A 23,312-nucleotide genomic window follows, 5' to 3' on the forward strand; every position below is an offset into this window, starting at 1 on the left:
CAGCCACTTTCACATAGTGGTGACTGACTCTGGCTGGCTGCTGGAGCCGCAGGAGTTCACTGTGCCAGGAAACCAAAGTCACCTGGACATCTGGGGCCTCATCACCGGCATAGGCTATGAGGTCAGGCTGACCGGGGTGTCAGAGTCGGGGCTTCTCTCTCGGCCTCTGACGACAGTGGCTGTGACAGGTACTGCTCACAGAGCACCACAAGGCCCCCCCCCCTTCCTCTTACTAAACTGAGTGGCAACTACTGTACATGTGTGACCGATAAGCTGAAGCTGCACCATCACAATGTGGCTGGTATAAAAAAATGGCTTTGAAATTCATGCTTTTTATGTGATAATTACAATAAAAGAAAATGTCATCCAACAAATTTAGCTTGAGTATCGGTAAAGTTTGTTCAACGGCCATGTTTGGATGGTGAAGCTGCAGCTCGGCTCTGTAACACGACTCTTTTCCAGAACGATCTCACTCTTCTTTTCCTTTTAAGCATCTGCTTCGTCACCGGGAGGACGAGATGTGAAGCTCCCGTCTGTCTACCTCTGTACCTCTCAAAATATGAGCAAGCAATTTTTTGTTTGTTTTCATATTTTAAAATGTGTTTTCCTTCAGAGATCTGATTGGTCTTTTTTTATATATATATATATATTTTTTTTTTTATTACTTCACAATGCTGCTACCTTTTATTTTCTCCATGCTGGTTTATCAATCTGGCTTAAAGGAAAAAAAAATTAAATAATCAGACACAGGAAAACACTGGTAAATCAACGAGACATTCTGAGCATGAAATGTCAGTTGATTTAACTTCTAATCTCAAATCTTTCGTCGTCTTTGAATGCACCGAATGCCTCGAGGCCGAATGCCTCGAAGACGCATGGGGATCCCGCCTCGACCGACGTTCGACAAAATCCGTCCCAACAGATCCCTTTTTAAGGAATGTGATCTCATAAATAAACGTTTACAAAAAGCATCTTGACTTTTTAATCCACCCGTGTGCCGTGGTTTTTAAACTGACTTACACTAACGGACGCCAGAGCATGGCAGCTCGGAGGCGGCTGGAGAAATAACCCCGTCTGCCACCTGGAAACCTTCTTGCTGACTTCTTCCATACTTCTTCAGAATCTGATGAATAATGCTCTGGGGGGAAAAAAAGCACCAAATATCCAATGCATCGTTATGTTCTCCTTGTCCAACCAGAGGCTGAGTCGGAGGTGGAGCATCTCTTTGTGTCGGACATCACGGCCGACGGTTTCCGTCTGTCGTGGACGGCCGACGAAGACTTGTTTGACAGATTCGTCATCAAAATAAGAGACGGCAAAAGATTAGCCCACCCTCAGGAGTACAGCGTCCGCGGCGCTGATCGGACCAAGGTCTTAACGGGACTCATGAGCGGCACCGAGTATGAAATCGAGCTTTATGGCGTCTCGTTGGACCAACGCTCCCAACCTATTACTGGGGTCGCTCAGACAGGTATATATATAAATATATTAAAAAACACAGCAAAGTGTGCTGTTTTAAACTAACAACTAAACTTTTGGGTGTGAACTGAAGTCCTACTTATCATCTTCATCCCTCTGGTTTAGGCTTCACTCCATGTCTGATGGGAAATCTTCTCAGCTCCTTCAAGCGTTTTGTATTCTTCCGATGTTGTTGGAGATGTTTTCTGAACTTTAATTCACTTTTTTTCTTTGCATATCCATCTATACTTTACCAGGTCTGAGCACTCCAAGAGGACTTAGCTTCACCGAGGTGACGGAGTCCTCAGCTGTGGTTCACTGGTCCATGCCTCGCTCTCCAGTGGATAACTACCGCATCACCTACCTGCCCTTTGAAGGAGGTAGGAGGTCAATCTGTTATTGTGTTGCTATGGACGACTGATTGTTGGAGTTGGAGTTTGACTGCTGGTTGTATAAAACACTAGAATACAAATGGAAGTAAAAATAGAATCTATAGAAGACAAAACTACAAGGTGAAAGTTACAGTGGGATGATACGAGTACTAGCAGTAAGGTGTGTGTGTGTGTGTGTGTGTGTGTAAATATGTATATATTTGTATATATAAATATGTCTCCATAAGTAATGATACTTGGTGTTTTTCTGTATTTTTACAGAAATATAATGTATTAAATCACTACAAAATATAGACATGATATAATAGGTATAATATTTATAGTATAGGGTAAAATGTAGCAACATAAAATGAAATAATATATAGTATAGTAGCAATAAAACAGAATATGGAAGCTGATATTGTATAATCTTTCTCTAGTCACCAAAGGTAAAGTTCATCAATATCAACCACAATACCAATAGAAAGTACCAAAGAGCTACCATAGAGTTTAGTTATGGAGTGCACTTGCAGATAAATCATCAAATCAAATGATAAATATATAGTTTTTAATGTACAATACCTTTATATTTTACTGCGTTCCCTCCACAGGAAGCCCACTGATGGTGACGGTTGATGGCGACGTGTTTGAGGCTTTGCTGCCCGACATGATTCCTGGAAAAATGTACCAAGTGACTGTGAGCGCTGTGAAGGGTCTGGAGGAAAGCGACCCCAGCACTGACACCGTGATCACAGGTCGCTCTTCTTCTTCTTCCTCTTCTTCTTCCTCTTCCCAGCTTTATCTTCTTCCTCTTACTACTCCTCTTCCTCCGCCTCCTGCTCCTCCTCTTCTTCTTTTTCTTCTTCCTTTTCTTCCTCCTCTTCTTCCTCTTTGTCTTCTCCTTTTTCTTCCTCTTCTTCTCCTTCTTCCTCTTCTTCATCCTCTTCTTCTTCTCCTTTTTCTTCCTCTTCCTTTTCTTCCTCCTCTTCTTCTCCCTCTTCTTCTTCCTCCTCCTACTCCTTTTCTTCTTCCTCTTCTTCTTCTTCCTCCTCCTCCTACTCTTCTTCTTCTCTTTTTTCTTCCTTTTCCTTTTCTTCCTCCTCTTCTTCTCCCTCTTATTCCTCCTCCTCCTACTCTTCTTCTTCTCCTTTTTCTTCCTTTTCCTTTTCTTCCTCCTCTTCTTCTCCCTCTTCTTCCTCCTCCTCCTCTTCTTCTTCCTCTTCCTCCTCCTCCTCCTCTTCTTCTTCCACCTCTTCCTCCTCCTCCTCTTCTTCTTCCACCTCTTCCTCCTCCTGCTCCTCTTCCTCTTCTTCTTCCTCCTCCTCCTACTACAACACGTCTGCGTCAGTCCTGACGTTGGAGTCAGTTCCTAGTAAATTGAATGACTTCCTGTGTGTGTCCTCCAGCTCTGGACAGACCTCAGGCTCTGACTCCAGCTAATGTCACCCACACCTCCGCCCTGCTGGTGTGGCAGCCGTCTGTGGCCACTGTTGATGGCTACGTCATCACTTACAGCGCTGATTCAGGTGTGTTTCTGTTCTGTTCTCTTTTTTTCTATCTGTTTTGTGCATTAGCCCTTAAAGTGGCAATCCTTAAGAGTTCAGTCGTGGTTGATTTTCAGTTTCTTGTTGAGTGGAAACAATTTAATTGTGCAGAGTTTAACAGTCTTTGGCAAAATTTCATACTAACATGGAATTTTTCTGACTTGTTTTGATAGTTCAGTTTCTCGTTTGCATCCAAGAAAGATAAACTGTAAAACAGACTTTTGTTTCTGGTAATGTTGCCCAATAAACTCAGTTGATAATACTGCAAATATATTACTATTGCAATACTTCCATAAATAGGCCATAAACTCAAACGCCATTGTTTTACCTTCTTAAGTGATAGATAGGACTTGACAATGAAACAACTTTTAGTTTATCTGTAAGAGTTTAAAAGTAAACAAAAATGACAGTGAAGCAGTCTTTGCCACTGGAATTCTTAGATTAATAATCAGTGTCTTAAGTCGTTTCCAGGAATAAACCTTCCTACAACAAACTATCAAATTCTGTGTGATTGACACATTTTTGCATTTCTTTGATTATGTGACATTTGGTTGATTGATTACAGTGTCCCACATGGTGGAGCACGTTTCTGGGAACACGGTGGAGTTTGAGATGGGCTCCTTGGCTCCAGGAACCCACTACACTGTTGGAGTTCATGCTACGAAGGAAGCTCAGAGGAGTGACTCTGCTGTTACTGAATTCACCACCGGTAGGCTCACAGAGAGATATTTTATAATCCTGAAGCTAAATGTTGTACTGATTATTGTGTATTTTAATTCATGATAAATCTATGATGTGTTGTTGTTTTTTTTCAGATGTGGATCCTCCTCGTGATCTGACGGCTGTAAACATTCAGACTGACAGTGCGACTCTCACGTGGAAACCTCCGCAGGCTGCTGTGACCGGTTACACGCTCACCTTCTCCTCAGCTGATGGTTCAATCAGGGTACGTTCATCCTCTGCATGAGCGCAATAACTGGTGGTTTTTTATTGTTTAAACCCAAAAACCACAGACTGCGTAAACTCAACGTTACTGACGACAGTTTTCCCAAAGCACGCCATTTGGGTTTGGCTCTATTTCCTGACTTCTTGGCATCAATTGTTCTCGGTTTACACCATCAAGGAATGCCAATTAATGAAACACTTTCTTTGTTGGTGCATTCAAGGAAACTCAAAAATTAATGTAGTGGAGTAAAAAGTACAATATTTACCTCTGAGATGTAGTGAAGCTAAAAGTACAACATGTATCTCTGAGAATTATAAAGTGTCATAAATGGAAATACTCAAGTAAAGTACCTTAAATTTGTACTTAAGTACAGAACTTCAGTAAATGTACTTAGTTACATTCCACAACTGTTATTATTATTAACAAATACATAAAGAGAGCAGATAATACTTTTACTCTGATGTGTCAAACATGTTTCAAGTCTCTTTAAGTTGTTGTTTTTCATACCAAAGTGAAATTTACATGAACCAATAAGCACTTGTGCAAATGTGCACATTGTGACTGCCTTGTTGTTTTGTTATATATATGTGTGTGTGTGTGTGTGTGTGTGTGTGTGTGTGTGTGTGTGTGTGTGTGTGTGTGTGTGTGTGTGTGTGTGTGTGTGTGTGTGTGTGTGTGTGTGTGTGTATGGATGCAGGAGGTGGTGCTCAGCCCGACGGCGTCCTCTTACAGCATGGCTCAGCTGACCGGCTCCACAGAGTACAACGTCAAACTCCAGGCCATCGCTGGAGCACAGAGGAGTCGTCACGTGACCACCGTCTTCACCACCAGTAAGGATTAAAACACACATGCAAGAACACAAACCTTGTTTTTTTTTTTTTTTTATTATTTGTGTGCATCACCTCAAAAGCCGCGTTGACTTGCAGGTACATTTTTGGAGCAGAGAAATAGATATTTTACTTCTTCTAATGCAAGTTCCTTTCCTTTAATGTGATACTCCACCTGTGCTTATTTTTCATTCTGTCTGAGCGGCTCTTGATGGAAAATACTTTCTTTACTTTTCTTTCCAAAGGTCCTCAGTCTCACACAATACTGTGCACTGTGTCCTGAAGATAAAGCAGCTCATGTCTCTGAGATGATGTCTTTTTAATATGTGCTTCCAGTCGGACAGCTGTACAGACGCCCTAAAGACTGCGCTCAGACTCTACTGAACGGAGAGACGACCTCTGGACTCTACCCCGTCTACGTGGGAGGAGAGGAGAGCCAGCCCATCCAGGTTTACTGCGACATGACCACGGACGGCGGAGGATGGACGGTGAGTCAATCAACCTGCTGGAAACCGTAAAGGATACGTAACCACAGTGACCTTGGCCGTGCTTGTTACGATTACCGTGAAGTTGTTTTGACACTCTGTGCTCTTCAGGTTTTCCTCAGACGCCAGAATGGAAAGTTGAATTTCTATAGGAATTGGAAGAACTACACCGCTGGCTTCGGTAACTTGAATGATGAGTTCTGGCTGGGTAAGAGCTTCGCCTTCGCCTTCTCTTTCTCTTTTCTTAACCTCAGTCCCTCTCCCAAAACTCACACATATTCAATCATTACAGGTCTCTCCAACCTCCATAAAATCACGAATTCTGGCCATTATGAGATGCGAGTGGACCTGAGGGACGGCGGGGAATTGGTCTACGCTCAGTACGATAAGCTCACCATTGCAGAGCCAAGAACGCGCTATAAAATCTACTTAGGGGCGTATAGTGGAACCGCAGGTAGGTGATACTTTAAAGGACCAGTTTGACAGTTTTTTCCTGATAGTTTAATAAGAAAAATGGTACCACTCTCATGTCTGTACAGTAAATATTGGCAGCCGGTTAGCTTAGCTTAGCATAAAGACTGGAAACAAGGGGAAACAGCTAGCCTGGCTCTGTCTAAAAGTACCGAAATCAACCTTCCAGCACCTTTTAAAGCTCAATGATTATCACTTTATATCTTGTTAAGGAAAGAAAAACTTCAGTTTTTTCTTTATTTACTCTGGAATGCTAATAGAAATATGTTTACTTACAATGGATTCATATTTCTTAGCTTCATACTTTTCAAAGGAGACCAAAATTATGCATATAAGCCTTGTGGTCAAAAAGCTTTTCCTGATTGTTTTTGGGTATACTATTTTATTATTATTATATATTATTTTAGCTGTTTTTTCTGAGATGGAGTGGGACGGGATATGTGTAGTTAGTGAGCTTTAATAAGTGGATTTAGTTACTTTAAGACAGAGAGAGGATAGCTGTTTATGCTAAGCTAAGCTAATTGTCTCCTTGCTTTAGCTTTATAATAAAAGCACTTTAAGAAAAGCCGATATGACACTACTTATTCATCTAAAAGGACTGTCTTTAATTGAATAAACTCACCCGTTTACATGAGCTGTGTATTCAGAGTTTAACTGTAGATATTTCCTCCAGGCGACTCCATGACGTACCACCAGGGCCGACCCTTCTCCACCTTCGACAACGATAACGATATCGCCGTCACTAACTGCGCCTTGTCGTACAAAGGTGCCTTTTGGTATAAAAACTGTCATCGTGTCAACCTCATGGGAAAATATGGCGACAACAGTCACAGTAAGGTATGTACACTTAACGTCATAAAGCCTGAGATTATTCCTTTTTATCGGGATGATATTTTAATAACTGATTGACATCAAATGGGTCTAATCTTTGGTGTTAAATAGAAACAAAATCAGATTTTTCCAGGAGAATTTGCTCCACGTCTGGGAATTGTTGGGTCGACTCTGACAATGTACTCTGTATTTTTTTTTGCAGGGGATCAACTGGTTCCACTGGAAGGGCCACGAACACTCAATTGAATTTGCAGAGATGAAGCTAAGGCCGGCCAACTTCAGAAATTTCGAGGGCAGAAAAAAGCGATCGTAGACTCCACAAACCCCGCCTCCTCCTCGTCTACACCTCATCTCCACCCCACCCCCACTCTCTCGAGCCTCGACGGCAGTCATGAACTTTCCATATTCCCTCATCCTCAAATCATTCTGTAAAATACACACAAAAACAAAAGACAATCACACTGAATGTAATTGAAATTATGGAATGAACCTGGTAACATTTACACCAAAGAATCCAACTGTTTTTTTTGTGAAGCCATCCCAATTTGGCACAGGTGCGTATGTGTGATGATGAGCATAAATGGACATACAGTACATGTGTTATTGCAACCAAACATCTGTTATAATATGAGGAAATCATTGTAGAAGTGTGTAAATGGATCCACTGAATCGGTTACATGTCAAGGGCACATAGTCAGAAGGCGTCACATCCCCTAAAATATAGGAAAGGTAATTAAATGTTCATTTTCTCAGTCATGTAAAACAGAGTTATAGGTTAAAAGTTATCGGGCGGCTGTGGCACATGAGGTAGAGCGCTTGACCTGCAACCACAAGGTCCGTGGTTCGAACCCCTCCACAGGCAACATGCCGAGGTGTCCTTGAGCGAGACACCTAACCCCAAAATTGCTCCCCGGGCGCTTCATTGCAGCCCACTGCTCCTCCGGGATGGGTCAAATGCAGAGAACTGAATTTCCCCATTGTGGGACTAATAAAGGCTTAATTATTATTATTATTATAAATTAAGAAAATGATGCATCTTAATGAAAATAATGAACTCTATGAAATGTAATTTGGAGACCACTTATACCGCTGAAATCATATTTACATTTTTAAAGAAGATGCTCTGTAACCTTCAATATAAATAAAAATGTTAGTTTGATAAACGTGTGTGTGAGCTCTTTAAAAAAAAAAAAAAAAAAAAAAAGTAGGTAGACCTTTAAATGATTTCCACCTCTGTACCACTAGATGGCAGTGTTTACTTTCTATGCAAAACTGTGAGATGTCCTTCATGTGGTTGTTGTGCTACTTAGGATGATATTTTACAGAGCTTTTAAAAAATAGGAATTATTTATGATCTTAAAAATAATTTAATTTAGTACTCTTAAAAAAATATATTTTTAAAAGACTTCAACATCCAAAACAAAATATAAGTAATAATTATTTTATTGCTTAATGCACATTATTTTTTTGCTGCTTGTCCGGGTCATGTTATATAATCTAAAGCCTAGAGTTACAGACAAAAAATGTGCCATAAATCTCAATTAATTCATGTTGTTATTGGCCTAAATGTCCCTGTTTTATTTTGTCACTCTATGACTTTCTACAGTGAAAATGTGGCATGTGGCGTTAAAAAAAGTCTTCATTTTAGTTTTTTTGTTTGATATATCAGAAAACGTTCTCCAGTTGAATTAAGTATAAGAGGTCATATAATTATATAGCAGGAGTAGAGCTTTTACTCTCAAATATGAAACTTTAAAGCTCTTCATATTAACTTTGCTTCCTGGGGACTTTTATAAACATGCATAACACCAAGCCTTGGTTTGAGAGTTTTCTTAGATAAACCCTAGCCTCATATTCTCTGTATCGGATCTATTCTATGGTTCCAAAGTTTCGGTTAATATCAGTGTTATCTTTCTGTCTTTTCTTCTCTTTTGCAACTGTAGCCCTTTGGAGCCTTTTGTGCAAGCAGCACACGGTTCACAAAATCAATATGTTTGCTCTTCACTTGTCATCAAATCCATAGTTTGGCTTCCAGATCTGAAGTCATTCCCTATAACAAGGGGAGACTTTGCTTCTGAACTTCTTGAAAATAACACACGAGTGCTTTAAATGAGAGATAATTGAATTATATATGCCCAATCTGCATGTTCTACTTTTCCTGTTGCACGCAGTATTGGTTCATTCCAGTCTTTCAACATCCTGCAGGCGGCCTTCCCTCATTGATCGTTCATGTTGCTCTGCAGCCACATCAATGTACTATCTGCACCCACCTGGTACTGTTTGTCTGTTTTGCAGCCCTCTTTAATGGGTACATTTCTGTTCTCTACCTACATCCGATCCTCCTAGAGATCAGTCGGACCCAGACTGATCGTTCCGTCCAGTCATGATAACAGCACGAAGTTTCTGAGTATATTTCGTGCTGTTCAGAGAAGCCAGACACTCTCAGCTGTCGAGGGTCTAATGTTTAGGAACATTTCGTTAGAATGTGACCATGAGGAATGAGGAGATACTAGATGTCTGCTGGCACAGAGCAGGGAGTTTTCCACATGAAGTTCGGGATTTAGAAATAACTCTTGACCTGGATTTCTACGTATGCAAATTGCTGAGCTCGAATTTCATCCTGAGATGTTTCTAAATAAAGACTTTGAGGTCATGACTCAAGTGCCCTTGTAATAAAGACCCAGGGAGTAACTGTAAAATCTTACCCCTCAATGTTTAGCAGGAGATTAGATTATACAATTGTCTGGCACTTGTGTTTGTCAAAATCAGCACCATAACTCCCGTGACCCCGATTACTTCCTGTCACCATGAGGAGAGATAAGGGACGATAACAGCCTCATGTTCAGAGACGATATGTATTCTGGTGAAAAACCACAAAATCCAGCAGATTTTCTAGAAAGCTAACAAAGGAAATAACTTTTAGATTGCTATTGTTTTAGCCTTTCTAGTGGCGTGACTCTAGAGATGGCGATGTCTGCTTATTGGTCGTTTTGAGTGAAATAACCCGCCAACTGTTGGATGGATTATTGTGAAATTTTGTAAAATGTCGTGCTCCCCAGAGGGGGAGTCGTAATAACTTTGGTGAACCCTTAACATCAAGCGCCATCATCACGTTGAAACTTTTTTGTTTAATTTGGTTTATGACAAAATACCTTCTTAGATCAGCATGCTAACATGCTGATCTAAGAAGATAGACATTATACACACTAAATATTGGCATGCTAGCATTTAGCTGCTAGCGTACCTGCAGCCATTTATTGATACATAAATGGTACCAAAGCTAACCCTAACCCTACTGAAGTGAAATGAGGATTTGACACCCTCAAGCTCAATTTTAGAAGATTCTTGGAAAAACACTAACTAGTTGCAGTTTTCAAGTTGCCATTTTGTTGTTGATTCACTAAATTCACGGTTTTTTTTGTTTCATTTTACAACATTGGGTTGCACAATGAAATGTCAGTTGTAGCCCCTTCACACAACACACACATAGAGGAAATTTACAAATATTTTGATTGGAAAAGATTACTATAAAGCAATATATACTATATACCTATACACAGAAAGAATGTACAGTGTTTGCATGATATGAGTATTTTAAATCGTAATGCAAAAAGAAAGACGCCAATCTATGCTTGTGTTGGCATTTACAGTACCAGTCAAAAGTGTGGACACACACCTTCTCATTCAACTACTTTGAAGAATGTAAAATATAAAACATATTCTGGTTTGTTGAGCATTTGTTTGTTTACCACATAATTCCATATGTGTTCCTTCATAGTTTGGATGTCTTCAATATTAAACTACAATGTAGAAAAAAATGTAAATAAAGAAAAACCATTGAATGAGAAGGTGTGTCCTCACTTTTGACTGGTACTGTAGCTCAAAGCCTAAATGTGGCTAAATACAACTAACTGTGTGCTGCTAACAGTTAGCATCACTGTACACTCTCAGTCTTGTTATCATTTTATCCATCTACACTAGCAAGTATAACCTGCTGTACAGCTACGTCCTATAGGGTAATGTATACATCCAAGGAGAGGCTGCGGTTATACAAGGACCTGCCTCAATACATGTGAACCAAAATTAGCCAACAGTTCTCAGAACTGTCATGGTGTTGCTACACATTGTGATACTCTTGAGTGTTTGCACAGTGTTATATCATTGTTTGCTCAAAGAGCTGCCTCAAATTTACACAGCCAACTCTCTCCTGCTGATGCAACGACAAGTCTGACTTCACTCGGCCTGGTTTCTATTCAGTTAAATCACATTTTATTAGGAAATGTAATGTTTTTTATTTGTGTATTATTGGCTGCTGTTTGTGAGCATATAGAAAAGAGGGTCTGGATGTGAAATATATTGTGAAAGCAACACTGTACTTCGCCTCATGGAAGGTCAAATGGGAGCAAAACTAAAAATGTGATTGCAGAATGCGAGCAAAGGTTACTCTGACGCTTTAAAAAAAAAAAAACCTGTTTGCATAAGTCACGCCATGCGGCCTCGCAGAAACACGCCGGACTGCCATTAATCATGTTTTTCAAGGAAACTTTTTCCCAAGAGTCTGTGCTATATTTGACTTGGCTCTGCCCTCAGGTGCAGAGTTCCTGGCGCTGTGTGAACATGTATCTAAATCATCTGCTCACGGCCTTGTCGGTGCGCTCCACGCACCACTTTCCACTCCATCGTTAAACATATGTGATGGAAAAATGAGGGTCATTTTTACACTCAGTGTGATTATCTTATACGCTGAGTGAGTTCCTCGTGTGCTGTAGATTAAAGACGACTGTGGCGTAAAGAACACGCTTAAATATTGTATTTAAGCCAGCAGATATAATGTGAATAATTTAAATGATAAATCTAGGTTGTGGTATTTTTTTCATAGTCACCTCCTAAATAATATGGAAAAATATGGATAAAAATGTAAAAAAGATTTTATATGCTAAAGAAGAACACATAGACAAGAAGGTTTGCATGTCAACAAACATGCTCAATGCAGCACAAAACGTAGAAAAGAGTATATATATAGTGAGTTGATTAATACTATATATAATATAATGTGCTGCATTCAAGAGCTTTAATGTAATGTAAATAGTAAAACTGGATCAAATCAATACGGTATAATTTTGTTCCTGTTTTGTTATTGAAATCCCACGAAAAGTCAAATTTATCGTATTCATCACATTGTGTCAAATGGTTAGAGTGACTTTGCAGAATTAGATGATTAGCTTAAACAAAATATAAATCAACTAATTATCTAGGATATATTGTTATTGGTTTAGCTACCCAGCAGCCCAATACATAATTAAAATAAATTGAAATTTCATGTGAAATAATGCTTCACTAATTATAATCCAATAAAGTAATATTTAGTAGCTACTAAAACGGGTCATCCTGCTTGTTAAATATACTTTAATTTTTGTACTTTTAGGTATATTTTGAAACTGGTACCTTTACTTAAGTAGGACTTTAATTGCAGGACTTTTACTTGCAGCAGAGTATTTTTACACTGTGGAATTTTTGCTTTTATTCACGTTTTGAGTTACATTCAAAAGCATCAATAAACTATAATTTTCTTTTTATTATTTTGTACCAAAAAGTAAAAAAATAAACAGCAACAACATGTTTTTAAAGGGATTGATTAATGTAAAATATTGTGGAAATGTTACTTTGTTGCTCCGTTTGTGATATTAGTAACAGGTCTCTAAAGATTAGAGGCATATAGTTAATGTTAAAGGGTCATAAAGAGGTAAAAAGTAACGTATTATTATCTCCTGCTTCTTAAAAAGAAATTGTGCATGGTAGCTGAAGCTGTCAGATAAATGTAATCGAGTAAAAAGTACAATATTTACTTCCAAAAGGTAGTGGAGTAATAATATAAAGTAGCATAACAAAGTACAAATAGCTAAAATTGTACTTTAAGTACAGTACACAAGTAATGTACTTGAAATGTGAAATAGTGCTTTATGTTAAATTGTTTGATTATCTGGTTTTGCATTTGACCAAAGTAGTTTCTTTCACTGTCTGTCCTAAATGAAATAGCATCAAACCAACATTTTCACTCAAAACCATGAATGATGGCGTTAGAGGAAAAGTCAGGGAATCATCAAAGTAAGTAGGAGAAAACATCTGGGAATCAGGAATGTCTGCAGAAAATTTCATGGCAATCAAGCTAATACACGCTTCGGTCTTTGCTAGCAATGCAAAATAACCCTCTTAGAGTACATAACTGTGGTACTTTGTACTATTTTGATACCAGACGGGGTGTAATTGTGCTAACGATTTAAATCCATAAATCCAGAAGTTGATTATGACCTAATGCTTCTTTTCCCCATGAAATGATGCACAGCTCTTTTTGTGCATGATACTGCAGGGTCAAATACATTAACACAAGGGATCGTGGTAAATCAAATCCCATTTGACTCATTAATCGTTGTGATCATCTCTTGACATCTGTGGGCCTCAACAATGGACGCAGCCATCCGTCGTGTCATCAAAATGAATGAAAAGCGTGGAAAATGAGAGAGGGTCAGTGACCTTCCATGTACATGCATACAACATGTATGGTGGTGGTGGTGGGGGGTCATGACCTATCAAGATGGCGTGTGATCTCCTCTAATGGATCCCTCTTTCATAAAGAGCTCATTTAGTTAATAACTGAGGATTTGATAAGAATGTATGGATTTGATGCCATTGTCCATTTTAGAAAAAGCGGCGCAATTACATGAAAGCCCCGAGGCCAGATGTCTGACCTCTGAATGAAAGCCAAGAAAGCAGAGCTGGCAGCTACATTATAGTGAATTATTTAAGCTTTGAAGCTACTTTTGATCTCTTTTGTTCTGTGAACAGTAGCTTTCCTTTTCCTTTTCAGCCCAAATGAAGCCATCTTGTAATCCCTCACATGGGAGGGCATGTTCATTCCTCCTTACAGCTTTACATTGCGAGCATTAAGGCGAAAATACATTTCATTAGATCGCTGCAGATGTACGTCAAGTTGGACCTGAGCCTAAGAGGATTTTAGCTGTGTTTATAGCATGTTGGACCTCACATATGACCGGCTCAAGCTGCTTTATCGCAATCCCATATACTGCAGAGATCACAACCCCAATTTCTTTACCTCATCAAGTTGCCATCTGGGCTTTCTGGGCATTTTGGGTCCAAAGCTCCTTACATAAAAAATGCTGACAAATTCCATCAGCCTATGCATTTGGGAACATATAGGAAAAGTCTTCCATGTGCATAGATTTGCAACGGGGTAATCCTGATTAAAGAGCTTGTAACGAAAAACATGTTGTACGTCGCTTTATTGCATTTTTAAATCGAAAAATCCCCAAAAATCTCTCTACTACTGCATAAAAAAAAGTATAGTTTGACATTTTGGTAAAAAATGCTTACATGCTTTCTTGCAGAGAGTTGGATGAGAAGATCGAATGTCTTTACATTAAATATGAAGCTGCAGCCAGTTAGCTTAGCTTAGCATAGAGACTGGAAACGGAGGGAAACTGCTAGCCTTGCTCTTTCAAAAGTAAAACAATGTCTACAAGGGTTATGTTCTGGACTTTTTCTTGCCCGTACCAGTGATCGAAATCACAAATTGGCGTTTTTACACTTTGTTTTTGCACGGATTAAACAAACAAAGCATAACGTGTTAATATGTGGGATTTAAACTCGCTACTAGCTGGATTTTATTTGACATTTGGACAACCCAGGCATGCTGTTTGACCCCTAGTCCCCAGTGTTTATGCTAAGCTACAGACTTTACAGTTGAATTGTATAATTCTCTGTAATAAAGTGGATAAATGTTACTCTATTTCTTTCAATTTAAAACCTTTAAATTGCACTCACATCTTAGGAGGATGAATCCATCAGTCTGTGTTTGACTGTTTGTGTGTTCATTCCAGCTCCTGTGTGTTTGTGTGCATACAATTGTGTTGTTTATATGTAGAGGGGGGAAAAAACCCATTTCAAATCAGCTCTAGGAAATCCTTTTATGATATCTGTTGTACCTGCTCATATATCTCCCCCCCCCCCCCCGACCCCTCTCTCATCTCATTATGGTTTTAAGCTCTGCAGCACCGACTGTGACATACCATCCCGGCTCAGAACAGGAGCACCCGGGCCTCGGTGATGGGGATTACAGCTCATTCTTCGGAGCGCTTGGTTTATTTTAGGGTCCGACTGGATAAAACAGGATTAGCATCACAATGAATCCCCTGGCATTCGAACCCAGAGGTCAGCTCCTACATGGCCTTTAACATTTGAAATGTTTATAAATCCCCATCTGTGTTGTGATAGCTGAACAGAGATTTGATCAGCTGTCATTCCAGTGAGGTGTCCGTTTTTTGATAAGTGCCATGCTGTGTTTTAGGGGGTCCAGTGCGTTTTAAATGCATTCTCTTGCTTTTTTTTTTTTAAGTCTCCTGGTACTCGATTGGTTAATCATTTCTTAAGGTTTTTTTTATTCTTTGCAATGCAATGGATGATGTAGAGAATAGAGAAAAAGATGCTATTGCAGTTTGTTACCACCGATCTCTGTCTCTGTTTGACCAGGACATCAATATCAAATAAATGACAAAAATGTATAATACTAATATAACTTTATTTATTGACTAGAATAACAAAGTGTACAAAGAGTAAATGATTCAAACAAATGCATAAATGATAAGTCTACTAGATCATAATTTAAGTAAAACATGGAAGTAACATGGTTTGAATTTTGAAAAAACTTCAATAATTTGTTTGTTTGTGTTATTATTAACAAACCGGAATATTTCCCGTTTCAAACACAAACAGAAAAAGAACTAGAGTTTGTTGGATTGACTTGTGGTTTATGCTGTAGTAAATAGAGTTACAGTAATCCACTTGAGAGGAAACACAAGCGTATACATATCTGTCAAAATGATTTTAATTTTAGTTATCATCCTCGGCTGATGGAAACGTAAATACAATTTCAAGCAGACTCCTTTTATATTGGATGAAAGACTTGCTAGGGATTACAACTGTGGAGAAGTCAGAGTTTTCATTTAGTTACAGGAAATTCATATTTCATATATGCAACTCAGATCAAGTTGGACATTAATATAGAATGCAGAATGGAGTCGGCAGAACACAGTGAATCAATGGTCACGAACTTGCTCCTTTAGAGTCATTTATTCGAGTTATTTCAACTTCAAGCACTTTCCTTTCTGCACAAACCTGAACTAACCTGTCTACTCAAGTTCAAGGTCCTGCAGACACCTCTATCACTTGTTAAATTGATTTAATCAATAATGGTTATATACCTTTATATCTGCAAAGCCACAAATTGCTCGTCCTAAAATCTTGACTGAGGCCTAAACATGTTAAAACTCAAAGGTTTCAAGGGTCAGCAGAAGATGACGATGACAATACAAAGAACATATGGCAAGATGATGTGAAAACCTGCTTTGAAGTGGATACAGAATCGAGAGAGCATGATCAGGATTTCATAAAGTGCAAAGAACAAATGATAAAAGAATAATTGTGCAGTGAATCCTCGTGTGATTTTATTGCAAGCAACCCAAAACAATAAATATCAGTTCAGACAATAAGCAAAGAAGGAAGAGGAGAAAACTGGAGGCTAATAGACAAACCCCATCCTACATGTTCACATATTTCCTCTTTGAAACTGCACAAACCACAGTTTCTTAACTGTGACAGTTAAATGAGGTTACAACGCAATGAGATGTTTCCATCACGTTGACTGAACCGGCCACAAGCTCAAACCCTCAGATGTGCTCACAGGCATCATGATGGAAATTTATCTTTCTGCAGGTTTTACAGAAAGAGTGAAGCTCAAAGATGTGAGAAAAAGTGAGAGGAGCATGCAGAATATTTGTGATAATATCAATTATATATAATATAGTTCAATGATGTAATATACATTCGTCTGAAATGGGCCTTTCTGCATAATGTGTTATTTGAATTTTACTTATATTTTGATGCTATGACGAATACTTTTCCATTTTTGCCTGAGTAAAATTTTGAATGCATGACTTTTGCTTGTAATAGAGTATTTTTGTGATTTTTTTATAATGCTACTTTAATTAAGTAAAAGATCTGACTGCTTTTCCCACCACCGACTACATTTCAAATATGGCTTATGTCTTTTGTTCATATATCTCACGTCATACCTAAAATAACGGACTTCTGGCTCATATACTCATATAGATCAGTGAAAGTAAGGATTGAAAGAGGGGTCAAGCTCAGTAAGGAGGATAAAACTACAATAAAAATATCATCGTCTTTAGAATATCTTACTGTGAAGTGAAATCTAGTCTTTTGAGGCAGCAGAGATTCTGTTGTTCTTGCTGTTTTGTGTTGTGACCTGACGGGCTCGTTAATAAATTAAGCTGAACAGTAATGGAATCACGATTTATGGTCTGGCCTTTCTCTCAGCACTTTGACTTCCATTGAGACACTTCTGCTAATCAGAGCTGACGTCATCGTGGGCCGGGAGGACACTGCCTCTTCAATTATTAAGAGGCCCATATAACATTAGCAATTAGATCATCGCTCCAACCATGATCTTTGAACATAGTCCGGAGGGGGCATCACATATTTACCTTCCTCTTGGTCTGAAACATTTTTGGGTTCAAAGCCCAAGAAAATGTATATTTAAAACTATGTATTTGCATATAAAATCAAATATTATGACTTAATAAGCAACAAAGATAATATAAATATCTTCAAGTATGATACGAGAGCTTAACACACATCAAAAACTCTTTATTATTATTATGATAATATGATCAGATTTTATTTAAATTGACCAAACAACCCACCAACTGTCATCAAATTGTGATTTAAATGTGGTGACAAGAAAAAAGTGAATGATTCATTTGTCACTCCCATAGTCATTTTCAGTCTTTTTTGGGGGTTGGATAATCATGCTTTAAATTTTGGAACTACAATTCCCACAATTATTAGGCCATTGGGGATGTGACCCGGAAATAACATGGCGCCATGGCTGCACGTGTTCCATTTTTTGGCACCATTCAAATATGTCGAATTAGCGGTGCCGTAGACCATAATTTCTAAACGCCAATAATTCCTGAAAATGTCAAATTATGGTTACAAGGAGTGTGTTTTTATATGATTTCTAATTGGATTTATGGACGTTTATTCGCGATTAAACATCCGAAATCGGACCCGTATTTCACTATATTTGTATCATGTCTGTGAGTTCAGATTTGACTGAGTTATGACAACAAGAAGTGTGAATTTTGATGCAAATTGCTGCAATAGGGCAACTTAATTGCCTTACCTTAATGAGATACAACTACATTAGAGTAACTACTAGAGGGGGGGTCATTTATTTAAATTATTTCAGTTTAAAAAAAATGGTATACGCTTTTTCTTAACCCAAAGTTTTTGACCTGTCTGTGCAAGTTCAAGGACCTACAGTCACCTCTACCACCAGTCTAAATGACTGGCAGATATGAAGACATGTAGTCTATCTTGATTGGAAAACACCACATAGTTGCTCAGTCATCTTAATGGCCTGGATTATTGATTAACAGTCCGAGTATTTACAGTGTGCACACTTGTGCGGGGCGACTACATGGTGCGACGCACTCAGCAGCATGTGACTGAAGCTGCTAAAGCCGTCTTATTTCATTTGAAGCATCCTGAAAGTGGAGGTTGAGGTTGTTTATGGTTTTTCTTTGGGGTCAGGTTTTCATACAGATGCACACCTGGAGGTTTCAGTGTGATCACATGTTGGACATTGGTCCATTGGACAGGAAGCAGTCCGTCTGAGTCCGCCCAACCAATGTATTTTTAGACTGATGTCTAACTGAGGGCAAAACTGGCATTCTCCGTTTGTTTTCACTGTGATCGCCTTCAGTCTAAGAAAAAGACTCACTTTAAGGTTACTTGGTCTTATTCTAGGAAGCGGGTTTCCAGAACGTGTCTCTTCTTCGTACATCAGCCCATGCTCTAGATTTTAAATATGTGCTGTTTTGTTACTCATCAAGGCTATCTGAATCACTCGGTAAACCTGTTACCAGGAACAAGTCAATTTCCACAAAAAGAAAACCCATAGTTGATTGCATCTAATCTAAAATGATCGACAATGGAACCTTTTTTTGGTTTCATGTCTGAATGTCCTGGTATGTGAATCAAACTTCCACATCAAAGCAACGTGTTCTAGAATAAAAGACAGATTGCTCTTATGAAATGTCAACGTGACAGAAAAAAATGCATGATGGCGTTTTATTTCTATAACTGTAGGTTATTGCTGAAATATTTATCTTACAAAATGACTAACTGATCGTGTCAATACTTTGTAGGGTGACGATGGATGGACTTTGTTCCCCAATTACATCCCTGAGATCTCTTTCTGAGAGGTGCTCATCAATGCTTCAGATATATCTGTTAAACATTAACAGGGTGTGGTACATTGCCAGAGCCTGTGCGGCCTCTATCAGGGTTTTTTTAAAAGATAAGCTGTCTGAACCCATTGCCTTATCTTCAAACCTCTTCCTTTACAGCTCTATAACTGGTCTGACTACATTACAGTCTGTGGATCTGACCTAAAAAAAAAAGAATTCCTCTTCTTAAAGGACCAGAGGACAAAAAAAGGAAAGTCAGAAGTACATTTACCATAATGGGAATTCTAACTGTGATGAATTGCTTTGGCTGACAGACGGTGGACAAGAAAAATAGCGATATTTCACTGTAATTGCTTCAACCGAGCTGGCTCATATAAGCAAAGCACCGTATCAGTTTCATGTATGATTTGCCTTAAAAAGTATCTCGACCTTCTGGATCTGTCCTTATTTAAACTCTAAACCAATACAAACCCGTCATTAAATGTTCCCTGCAAAATAAGAACACTAATCACAGTTATAGGAGCTGTAAAAAATCACCACCCATACTCATACACCAAAGAAACCTGTAATGATAGCACATAAATGGAAAAAACGTCACTTGCACTAGCACGATAATGCACGACTTTTTAAAATATTTATGGCGGTGGTATTGCTACATGTTATTTATTGATCCACACTGTGAGTCCCTTTTCACCAGAAACGAGTTTAGAGCAGATGTTGTTTACTCGTGAAGTTGTTCACCCCTGCACAACTTGTATTGCGTCATTAACCCAGTGGAAAGTAGTGCAGAGACGTGTGCACTGCTGCTAGTATTTTTACCTTCGCATGTGGTCAAAGTGGAGCTAATGTACGTGTACTTTACAGCATTTTATAATAGCATAACATTTGTACGTTTAAACACAAGTGATGTCCTTTTATATTCCAATGTTTCCCTCACGTTAAATCACATACTCAGAATACAGGGGCCTCAGATTAGCTAGTCTCAGTGCTTAAGACTCAGTGCTTAAGACTCAGTGCTTAAGGGTTCACAGCAGTACTTTTGAGCATTGAACCATACAGTAATTGCTAATTTCCACTGCTACATATTTCAAATCTATGACATTTGTGGAAAGGGGAAAAAAGGAAGAAGCAATGAATGAATTTTCTTTTAAATTACTCTCAAATTGTTGCTGTTTATTGAGTGTTACAGGCAGTGGAAGAATGTAATACATTCACTCAAGTACTCTACTTAAGAACCATTTTGACACACTTGTATTATTGTAGTATTTCCATTTATGCTACTTTATTCTACTACTACATATTGTACTTTGTATTGCACTGAATTAACACTTCCAGTTACTAGTCACTTAGTAAATACGCTATGATAATGCTTATATATTATGTTGCAGCACTATACTACAAATACAAACGGTAACAATATAATAATCTATATTAATATATAACATTGTGAAAGGAGCCATTCAGTACTTTTATTTTGATACTTTAAGTAAATTTAACTGATTGCCGTGTAAGTAACATTTTGAAGGCAGTACTTTTATTAGTAATATATTATTTTTACTTTTATTTATGTAAAGGATTACTTCTTCCAGCACTGGTTACAGTAATGTAAGTTGTGGTTTCATATTATATGCTTTCTAGAATTACCATAGTGTTTGCTTGCTGTATTTTAGATAATCAAGAAATATATTAAATTCGTTGTATTGAATAGAAACTTTTTATTTACAAAATCCAGAACAGAAAAAGTAGACTGAAGCAGTGCAGTACTGATACAATCATTATGTTGCCTTGTATGAATGAAGGATTAAATGCAGTGAAAAGCCAAACTCTAGACTTCATTGTCAATAATAAATAAATAAAAATCTAATATAGTTTTTCATTAAACCTTTAAACTGACGTCTGTGTAAGAGGCACGTTTTCTTCTCATTAGCATTTTTTGCAACAGAGAAGAAATGACTGCAGACTTTTGTTTTAATGAGAATTAGTTACTTGCAATATTTCACAATGACCATTTTATTGACATTTTGAAATACAACAGTGATTGCCATTCAGTGATAAACGTGGTGTTCTGAAATGTATTGTTTGATGTTTAACCTTATTTGATACATATCTTTTCTTTATTTGCCCCAACCACGTGGCCGCAAAACACTCAGAGCAGTTGTGTAAGTATACAGTTCCTTTTACTTAAGTAAAAGTAGCAATACCACAGTGTACAAATACAAAATGACATGTCATAGCCCTGCATTTGAGAGTTAACTTACTTATAGACTATTCATAATACTAGTATTTTATAATACTTGGTATTGTCAGATGTAAAATAATCAGTATGCAGAGTATTGCAGCACTTGTTATTGATGCATAAGTGTGTTAGCAGCATTTTAAAGATAAAAACTTTCCTCCACTTTCCCATGAAAGAAAGAACAATTTATCAAATCTGGCGAGAGAGAACAAGATAGTAACAGAATGTTCTAGTTTTGCTGCATGTCTGGTATGACAGTCACATTCACTGAGTTTCGTATCTTTAAAAACATCAAAGGTGTTTTGCTATACGAGGTGAAGGCTTCCAGCTGTCATTCCAAAAACTGGTTTTGTAAGTCCATTAAAATCTGTTATAGTCCCCAGTATGCAGGTGGATCAAGGTAAACTTCATGATGTTTGATGAAATCTAAAAGGTTGGAAGAGTTTGTTTCTGCATTGTTGGAAATGCAAAAAGAATAATAACCCCTCTACACCTTGCATTAAAATAAGTCCTGTTTCCAGATTGTATCTAGATATGATTTAACCTGAATACATTGACAACTTTATTACGTGTCTCCAGGGTCCACATTGAAACCCCATTTGGGATCCGATCAGTGCTGAGTGGACAGGCATGCAGCCGGACACTGCCGGGGAGTCGGTGCGTGGAAACACCAGCCTCAAAACGCTGCTGATGAAGGGGGAAGGGCCCACAAACTTGACTCTGAGGTATGTCTAAACAGGCAGTCCAGTGACTGGAGGAGTGTGGAGAGAATACTGCATGTAAAGCTCTGCCCAACCTTCCCTCTGTACTTGCATGTGGGCAAGCAAAATGTAATTGCAATTCCATAACCCAAAACACGTTTTAATGCTTAGTGTAAAGGGGTCTAGCAACCACGCTAGCAGCTCTGTGAGGCCTGTAGACCCAATGGTCGGGGACTGTATTTTACTTTAAAAACATCATGTTGTATTGAAGAAAACTTGAAACTAGCGATTGAGACCATAAACTTATGTTCACAATGTTTACCTATGTATAAGTAGAGTCTTTTTCTCATAGACTTCCATACAATCGGAAACGTTTTGCAACCAGAGTCGTATAGTATGAGTCGTATATACCTATGTGGTATGTAGAAAAAAGTCATAAAAACTTGAAGTATAGTATGATGAATAAAAGTCATAGTATAGTATGTCGAAAAGTCATAAAAAGTTGTAGTATAGTATGTCGAAAAAAATGTCGAAAAAAGTCATATATAGCATGTCGAAAAAAGTTATAAAAAGTCATACTATAGCATGTTGAAAAAAGTCGTAGTATAGCATGTCTAGAACAATAAACTCCCGCACACTGTCTTCTTCACTTGCATATAAATATATTTTAGTAACGATGTTTTGGTACGTAGACCTTCTTCAGGTTATCTTATAAGGAAATGAGGATGCATCGTCCTACTGGAGTGCAAAACTTTTGCTCTTTTTATAGTATAGCATGTCGAAAAAAGTCATAGTATAGTATTTCAAAACAGGATTCAAGGATAGTTTATTGTCAATATGCAACACAGGGATGCACATCTACATTTGGTGGTAGAGCATTTGTAACCTAACAAACACATGACAAACAAAACAATAATAGAAGTATATTCCTGTAGTGCATTTATTAGATTTGCATCATAAGGAATTCAACAGCAGGACAAAAACAATTCAGATCATTTGACAAACATCTTCACATAAAAATTTCAACATGAGGAAACATTGTCCATCAACTTTGACTGTGTTTGAGCAACAAAGCATCATGAATCAAAGTCCCCC

At 38.2% G+C, this 23,312-nt stretch overlaps 1 protein-coding gene across 1 annotated transcript in view; it reads left to right on the forward strand.

Moving 5' to 3' along the window:
• Nucleotides 1-8,045, forward strand: part of LOC129102109 (tenascin-like) — a 29,520-nt gene extending 21,475 nt beyond the window's left edge. Inside the window, exons 12-23 of the mRNA XM_054612088.1 lie at nt 1,199-1,471; nt 1,716-1,838; nt 2,441-2,584; nt 3,236-3,355; nt 3,939-4,082; nt 4,189-4,319; nt 5,017-5,149; nt 5,483-5,634; nt 5,743-5,839; nt 5,924-6,085; nt 6,776-6,939; nt 7,136-8,045. Of these exons, the coding sequence (XP_054468063.1) occupies nt 1,199-1,471; nt 1,716-1,838; nt 2,441-2,584; nt 3,236-3,355; nt 3,939-4,082; nt 4,189-4,319; nt 5,017-5,149; nt 5,483-5,634; nt 5,743-5,839; nt 5,924-6,085; nt 6,776-6,939; nt 7,136-7,246 (1,754 nt within the window). The 3' untranslated portion in view covers nt 7,247-8,045. The remainder of the gene's footprint in view (nt 1-1,198; nt 1,472-1,715; nt 1,839-2,440; nt 2,585-3,235; nt 3,356-3,938; nt 4,083-4,188; nt 4,320-5,016; nt 5,150-5,482; nt 5,635-5,742; nt 5,840-5,923; nt 6,086-6,775; nt 6,940-7,135) is intronic.
• The last annotated feature ends 15,267 nt before the right edge of the window (nt 8,046-23,312 follow it).

This window comes from Anoplopoma fimbria, chromosome 14 (assembly GCF_027596085.1).
Source record: "Anoplopoma fimbria isolate UVic2021 breed Golden Eagle Sablefish chromosome 14, Afim_UVic_2022, whole genome shotgun sequence".
In the NCBI taxonomy this organism is placed as follows: Eukaryota; Metazoa; Chordata; class Actinopteri; order Perciformes; family Anoplopomatidae; genus Anoplopoma; species Anoplopoma fimbria.